Source organism: Austrofundulus limnaeus, unplaced genomic scaffold (genome assembly GCF_001266775.1).
Source record: "Austrofundulus limnaeus strain Quisiro unplaced genomic scaffold, Austrofundulus_limnaeus-1.0 Scaffold274, whole genome shotgun sequence".
Taxonomy (NCBI): Eukaryota; Metazoa; Chordata; class Actinopteri; order Cyprinodontiformes; family Rivulidae; genus Austrofundulus; species Austrofundulus limnaeus.
The window spans coordinates 1-8,457 of record NW_013952676.1 but is presented as its reverse complement, the minus strand read 5'-3'; the positions used below and the strand labels follow the sequence as shown (position 1 = coordinate 8,457).

Here is an 8,457-nt window from a genome sequence, read left to right as displayed (position 1 = left end):
GGAAGTGATGAGAATATGTTTATTTTCTATTTAAACATAAAAACAGCATTTTAATAACAGCTAAAGGTGACATAGATACTTTATTGTGGTATAGTATTTAAATGTATGCCCGAGAAACACATAATATTGGCCCTTTAACTTAAAATATTCTTCAGGGTCTTTTTAAATTCTAATCTCTCCTAGAATGTAAYATTTTTGAATTTCAAGTGTGGACCAGATGATTCTGCCACTTACAGTTTAGGAATTTATTTTTATGGGATTTCAAAATTTTCTGACCATTTGTTTGAGGCTTACTTTCTACTCTTCTTTGACAGAGTTTACAACCACTCACAGTTGTAGATATTCYAAGGTTTGACTGAAACTCTTCATTCATTGACTCTTTGTGTGAGACTTTATTTTGATTAGAATTTTTCTCTGCCTCTTAATAACTTTGCAGTTAGGGACTGACACACACATAGTTTGTGGTTGCCATGGTGTCTATAAGCCAATATTGGCAGCTTTAATTTTTTCTTTTATCTTGGTTCTCTTTAAGGGCCCGATGTGGTTGATTGGCAGTCGATTAGTCGACTCTTGGTCATATGGTGGYGGGAGATTCATTTAGGTACACACCTTCCATAGGCCAATGAGACACAGTGCAAAGCTCCTGGGAGAACCCTCCCACAGCAGTACACATCACATCACATCATGGTGTACTTCCTGCCAGTGTTACCACTCTGATATCCTACTTATTTAGGCCACAAATTTGTCACTGTTAAAGTGCAAGATATCTTGGCAGACTGTTTCCTCCATGCACAACGTCTGTGATCTTTCCATCCATGAGTTTTTGGCCATTTCATTACCTTTATAAATGTGTACTTGTGAGTACAACAGTTGGCTTCCAGAAGCAGAGTAGTTGAAGCAATATGCCACCTTTTCAGTGTAAACAAACATGCCCACAAACTTTTAACCAATAGCACAATAATTTTGTATGCCGAGAGGGGAGTGAAAACTTTGGTCTGGGCCTGAGCCAAAAAGGGGTGGGCGACACGAGGCTGAGAACAAAATGACACAATTTTTGTCACACAACTGCGTCAGTGAGAGCCGATTTCACAGGTTTGGATAGAACTTGAGGGGCCACCCTTTTACAGTTAAAACATCAAAATTTGGGTGAAGATGGTGGAGTTTAGGACATAGGAAAGGAGCTGCATTAAACCCTTAACATTAGGAAATGTTATTGCATATTATAATTGTTATTAGGTATTTTCAAGCATTTTAAAATTTTACTTGGTGCTGTGTTCCGTAGGCAGCTGTGTGTGGTGTCAGGGGAAAAAAACAAAGTGGAGAAGTTCAGCAGTGTTGGTCTTGATGGAGCTATGGTGATCTGGAACTTTAAGGTATGTCAAATTTGATTTCAAATAGACTGCTGGGTAATTTGTACTTTTAAACACTTGTAGAATGTGAGCGAGGGAAGTGAGGATGATGTGTTTTTCCGATCTTTACTACCCTTATTTTTCCACTCTAAAGTTGGAGGCATCAGGTCAGTTCATTGACCCAAAACAACTATATTAATTTATTCATTCCTTTATAATTGAACTCAACACTTAAGTAAACGTCTGTGTAATTACTAAGTACATTTTAATAATAAAAAAGAGTTATTTACCCAACTGTGTTTTGAAATTTTACAAAAATTTTTTTACATTGAATGTAATACCCATATCTCGTACTTAGCTGCTCTCATTTCTAACTCAGCAAGTGTCATTTCATGCTCATATGTTCATTATCCACTTGTGTTCCTGTAGCCTTGTTTAGGGTGAATTAAAGGTTAGAGTTAAAGCCAGGGGTCAGAACTTAAAGGGATAGTCTTTTAATTTTTGAAGTAATAATCAATTAGATACAATAGCTATCAATAGTTAATGAAGTATGAGGAGAGATAATCATGAGGCACTTTTTGATTTTATTACAATTCAGGGGGCTTCAGTGCCTTTATAAAATAATARTTATTGCATATTTATGCATGCATTATTACAATTTAAACAAAACTGAGTATAGAATATCTCAGACCTAAAGTGATTAAATATTTAGCTTTATATTGCAGTATTAAATAGTTTTCTGTCATAACTTACGTTTGAACTTTCTTTCAAATTAACTAAGTAAATATTCAAGTATATAATATGGTATTTTGTGATAGTGAAAAGGCCAGCTATAAGAAAAAGCTCTGTTTATTGGTTGGTCCATGTTACTACCCTCATCTATTGTCACCAACACTGGGTGACCGAAAGAACAAGGTCTCAGATACAAGCTGTCAAAATAAGTTTTATCTGCAAAATAGCTTGGTTCTCCCTTAAACATGGGGTGAAGAATATAGTTGGACTTAGAGTACAGCTGCTGCTCCTCCACATCCAGAGGAAGCAGTTGTGGTGGTTCATCTGGTAAGGATGGTTTTCCAGACATGTACGACTGGGAGGAGACCCTGAYAAATGATTTGGTCACATACAGGAAGATGTGAATAAAAAAAAAGAAAATAATGGGTATCAGGTAGTGTTGAGTGGTATACAGATTMATACCAAAAACAGTTTTTTGAATGAATTTTCTGAATACCAACATACCACTTTGATAGACTAAACACGTTCGGAACGTTACATCCTGCCCGCCAGTGAACTGTTTCACGGGGGACATTTTTATTCACAGCACCTCTATGTGCATTAGCAAGCTAATATTATTGTTGGAGCATCTTTCTCCTTAACTGGTGGCGGGTGGCAATTTCGCTGTTTATATTGACTGACATTTAAAAAAAACTCTCCCATTTTTGCCATCGCTGAATGTCATATACACCTGTTCATAGATTTCATGCGCAAAGTAATATTGTCCGATGTGTGGAGATGCTTCTATTGTGAAAGTCCAGGGGGTATCCGGGTTAAGTGGTTTCAATTTGGGGTAGAGTTGACAGTGCACAGAGGCCGAGTTGTCCTGTTAAACTTTATTAAATAACATAAAACGAAAGACCTGATAATGATCTCTGCTCAACCCTCCTCCTAGACTACTGTCTACAACCAGGCAAGGAAGAAAAGACGTGTAGCGGAGGGAAACAGTAACACAGACAGAGGAACAGAATAAGAAAAAAAAAAATCAATCAATAATTTCTGTGTTGAAGAAAGAGTAACTTTAGCTGACCGTGGTTTGCTGGTCAGTAAGCAACATTTGTACATTTTATTATCAGCTGAGCTGTGATGAAAAGAAAAATACAGTCAAATACCATGAATAAATTGTATAAATATTGAAAATACTGCAATATAAAATTTGGGTCATACCGCCCAACACTAGTATCAGGCTTAACGCTGCACTGTAAGTTTCAAGAAAATTTGTATCTGAAACCTTAACTTTTTTCCCCTGTTTGATGTGAATGGCTTCATTTACCTCCTTTWCAAACCATGTCTTTTTCAGTAAAAATATGAATATGTTGGTCCTCTACAGTTTCCTGGCACTCCTGTGTTGAGACATGAGTCTCTGGAGAGGTTGTTTAGTTTTTCAATATAGAGAACATTACTCACTGCTTGAAACTACAGACACCACACTCCTCAGTTTGATAAAACATCACTTACAATATTAATAGACTGTCACTTTAAGCCAGTTTAACAGGTATGAAGTGACTGCAGGTGTTGGTCATAGAAATAGAATATCCTGAAAAAGTTTATTTCAGTAATTTCATTTAAAAACTGAAACTTGTATATTAAGATGCTGGTGGACTTCAGTATCCAATAATTCATTATCTTTTACTGTCTTCAGCCACTAGGTGGCAGCGGTGATCAAACTAATKAACAGGCTGCCCATTTGATCTGGTAGAAGTCATCAACACAGGCTGCAGGCGCCAGCCCGCAGACAGCAGTACACAGACAGAACTGATAGAGGAGGAAATGTGAGAAGAGATGGAGAAATATGTATCAACTAAAAGAAAAATGACAGAAATGCAAGAATCAAGTATAGCAATCGATGATAGCTCTCAGAAAAAAAATTCTGGAAATATGATGAAGCCTACATAGTGCCCGGGTTTACTTGAACTATGGTTGAAAATGAAGAAAGACTTGCAATAAATAAATAATTATTATCAGGTTCTCAACAGTATTTCACTTCAAGGGGGGTYGGGAACATTTTAAAAATCCCTAGGGGGGCATGACAGAAAAATAATTGAGAACCACTGCCTTCTTTTCTGCTTGGCCTTCAGAGGAGTCRGACGCTTTTGCTCTCTCTCCCTAACCTGTACCTCCTTCCTGCTTCGCAGCTTTTTCAAGCCTTTCTTCYACCTATCATCCAAAATCAAAAGGAATTATGGRTTTGGTCAACTGGTCTCTGAATGCAATCGACTCTATTTTTTCAACATTGAGATTGGAGCATGGGGAGCGCAGCTGTCCCAATGGAATGGTGGCAGCTGGAAGGGTCTCTGGTTCTTGGGGGGCTTGGAACCTAATCTGTTTGGTGCCGCKTTCCATTGAAGACATGGAAGATTTGTACATATTTGGATTTATGATAATTGGATTCCTGCTGATTGGCTGTGGAGGAGTTCTGGCTTATCGGAAAATGAAAGCGATTCTGACAGCAGTTCGGGCCTGTGAAAAGCTGTCAGGAACCTTGGATGGAATCTCCYGTGCTGGTAACGCATAGACTCACATGCTGGGGGAATTAAGTCGCAAACTCGATGTGATTCTGATGAGATGAACAGTTCAGCAGTGTGCCCGTGAGGAGTAGGATTACACCTGGGTGAAGTTTAAGACGGAAAGGGAGGTGAGGAGGTGATGAAATTTGGAACATTCGGCTTTTTYCCCCCGCCATTACAGAGATGCAGTTAAGACTGTAAAGCATCAAGAAATTCAAGGCTCTGGATGGGTTCTTCTTTAGTGAAACGTGACATCCCAGTGGCTTTCAAACCCCAAAACACGTTATGACAAAGATTAGTTCACCCCAAAGATCCAGTTTCCTGGCAAAAACAGARTAATATAGTATATATTGTTTAGTRTCAGGAGGACTGTGGTCAGTTATACATTGGGGAAACAAAACAGCCCCTGTTCGAAAGAATGAGCCAGCACAGACGAGCTACATCATCAGGTCAGGACTCTGAAGTTTACACTCATCTACAGGCCAGCGGTCACTCTTTCAGGGGTGAAGATGTTATCATCCTTGATAGAGAGGAACGCTGGTTTGAGAGAGGAGTAAAGGAAGCCATTTTTTGTGAAGAAAAACCATCCACCATTAAACAGAGGTGGAGGCCTTCGTGCCCAGACAATGCTGTTATTGCAAGTATGACTCAGCCCTCTGTGAGCAAAAGGTGTGAATCAGGGCCCCAGCCATACCCAACACAAATAGGGAAAGAGAGATATAAACAAGGGGACGTTGAACCCCACCTGCATTCACTACATACAGATAACACAACACCTAAGAACCACAGCATCCAAACCAATAAGTCAGGTGATGGGGCACATGGCCCTCTATGAACAATAGAGCTAATCAATTCTATTGTTAGGTGATGGCCCTCTTTTGCATGTGACTAACCTGTTTGTCCACCATGTGGAGGCAGTGCTTATAAAGCTAAGTTCACCTGAAACTCACCATACTGAAGAAGTCTCTTGGAGGAGAGATGAAATGTTTCACTAAATAAGAACTCATCCAGAGGACCTACTTATTTATTTCTTTTTGAATTATGTTTATCTTTTGGATCCCTGCAGCTGCTGACCTTGGCGCTCAGCAGTAAACAAAACTTCCCTGGATGAGATGAGAACAAAGGCTTGTTCCTCGATTTCCTCATCCGTGGGTGGACTGGTACGAAGGCCACACTAGTGGTGACAGAGAATTGAACTCTGATGAACTGAACTTGAATGATAMCTACTGGTTTTGGACTCTRGAGGTCTCTGATTGATTTCAGCATGGAGWATTATCCTGAAACGTCACTGGCTCCTCTGCATCCCACCCCGTACCATGTGTCTGATCCCCAGCCCCACCCTTACACACACACCTCCTTAGCTGTCTTGCACTGAGCGAGTGGTATTTTTGAGCATATGCTTCTGTGTTTATGCGTAAACATAGAATCAGAGCAACTTTTTTTTAACTTAACCTCTTCTATTGTGTGTATTTCTAAGCTGCAAATGTAGTGCGACTGGGTTGCGCAAGACTTGTTCATCCGTTTTCCTAATGTTTATGTGTGTCTTTCTCCTGAAACGGGTGTTCTAAACTGCAAAATTTCATTGTGATGCAAATTATAATGACAATGAAGGCTATTCTATTCTATTCTATTCTATTCTATTCTATTCTATTCTATTCTATTCTATTCTATTCTATTAACCCCATAAAAAATCTGCAAATTATTGTGAAGAGGAAGATGCAATATGCCACACCCAACAATTCAAAGGAGCTGTAAGTTACTATCGGAGCAACCTGGGCTCTCATAACTCCTGAGCAGTGCCACAGWCTGATCGACTCCATGCCACGCAGCATTGCTGCAGTAATCTAGGCAAAAGGAGCCCCAGCTCAGTATTGAGTTCGGTACATGCTCATACTTTTCATGTTCATGCTTTTCACTTGGCCAACATATCAAAAAATCATTTTTATGTATTGGTCTTAAGTAATCTAATTTTCTGAAATACTGAGTTTGAGATTTTCATTTGTTTTCAGTCATAATTTTCAAAATGAAAAGAAATAAACATTTGAAATACATCAGTCTGTGTGTAATGAATGAATACAATACAAAAGTTTTACCTTTTGAATGGAATTATTGAACCTGTAAATAGATCCCACTATCAGTTCACCTTTTTCAAATTGTTCTGACATGTTTGTTTCCTTGTTTTGCAGATTTAAGTCCCCAGTGGGTGTCAATTCTGGAGGTTCAATTGGATCAAAAACACTTTATGTAACTTGATCATTTGGCAGTTTTTTGTATGTTTTTTTTTTTTTNCAAAATGAAAAGAAATAAACATTTGAAATACATCAGTCTGTGTGTAATGAATGAATACAATACAAAAGTTTTACCTTTTGAATGGAATTATTGAAATAAATTAACTTTTTTTATGATATTCTAATTTTATGACCAGTACCTGTAAATAGATCCCACTATCAGTTAGCTTTTTTCAAATTGTTCTGACATGTTTGTTTCCTTGTTTTGCAGATTTAAGTCCCCATTGGGTGTCAATTCTGGAGGTTCAACTGGATCAAAAACACTTTATGTAACTTGATCATTTGGCAGTTTTTTTGTATGTTTTTTTGCCCTTTTATAAAATGGAAAATGCCATCATTAAAAGTGAACGTGTTTTTGTAAAAGTAAATGGATTTATGTCGTGACTTTCACTCATTTTACTGTTGAACATTTGGAACACTGGTAATKTTATACTTATTTGTTGCATGTGTTTGTTAAAACATATTCAAGTTATACATATTGGACATGGACATAAAGTCCAGACTTTCATCTTTCATTTGAGGGTATTCACGTTAAAATTGGAAAAAGGGTTTAGGATTTCACCTCCTTAACACGTCCACCCAGTGACGTGTGGTCTCATRGAAATTAAAAAGAAAAAACAATATTAAACTGTCATATTTATATAATGCTTTGTACTATAAACACATTTTCAATCACCTTAAACACTTGATATTTTTTTTATTCAAAATTGCTGAATTTCCTCATATCCTGTTCAAATACAGGATGAGATGAGACGAACTATGAGGAAAAATCAAGTTCTGCCTCCAGATTGCGCAATCGTTTCAACACCACTCTGTCTCCACTTGGATTGGCAATCTCTCCTGCATGTTATGTAGTGAGAGCAGAAAATGTCTCTATATGTCACCACCAGTAAAATGTTTCTGATTTTTTTATATACACCTGACATTCCACAGTTTAGCTTRTGTTTATTCTATAAATATGTRTTTGTGTAATGTGTTCTGTGAGCTGAAACGGCTGAGAAACTACACAAAGGGAGGAACGKTGGTTACGTATTGTAACCCCAGATTCTATGAGTGTAAGYGCAGCCCTCTAAGGCTATCGCTGATGGGTACCCCCGCACGCRCTCGYGCATTCTGAAGAACCWATAGTCTACGCCCACGTACTGTGGGCCCCACCTCGGTCCGTATAAAAGGGGAGGACGGACCTGAGTTCAGCTCCCAATAGCTTACTTTTTCTTCAGCTACGGAAGCCGGTGAGGCCCCGATCCTTAGAGGGCTGCGCTTACACTCATAGAATCTGGGGTTACAATATGTAACCAACATTACGTATTGTAACCCCAGATTCTGTGAGTGTAAGCGCAGCCCTCTAAGGATCGGGGCCTCACCGGCTTCCGTAGCTGAAGAAAAAGTAAGCTATTGGGAGCTGAACTCAGGTCCGTCCTCCCCTTTTATACGGACCGAGGTAGGGCCCACAGTTCGTGGGCGTAGACTATTGGTTCTTCAGAATGCGCGAGCGCGCGCAGGGGTACCCATCAGAGATAGCCTTAGAGGGCTGCGCTTACA

At 38.9% G+C, this 8,457-nt stretch overlaps 1 protein-coding gene across 1 annotated transcript in view; it reads left to right on the top strand.

The window, feature by feature from the left end:
* The window catches only part of zgc:86896 (actin-related protein 2/3 complex subunit 1A), a gene marked incomplete in the record, with an annotated part of 32,916 nt that extends 26,011 nt beyond the window's left edge, over positions 1-6,905 (top strand). The window contains 2 exon segments of the mRNA XM_014020988.1: positions 1,283-1,373; positions 6,814-6,905. Coding sequence (XP_013876442.1) covers positions 1,283-1,373; positions 6,814-6,819 — 97 coding nt within the window.
* Between the last annotated feature and the right edge of the window lie 1,552 nt (positions 6,906-8,457).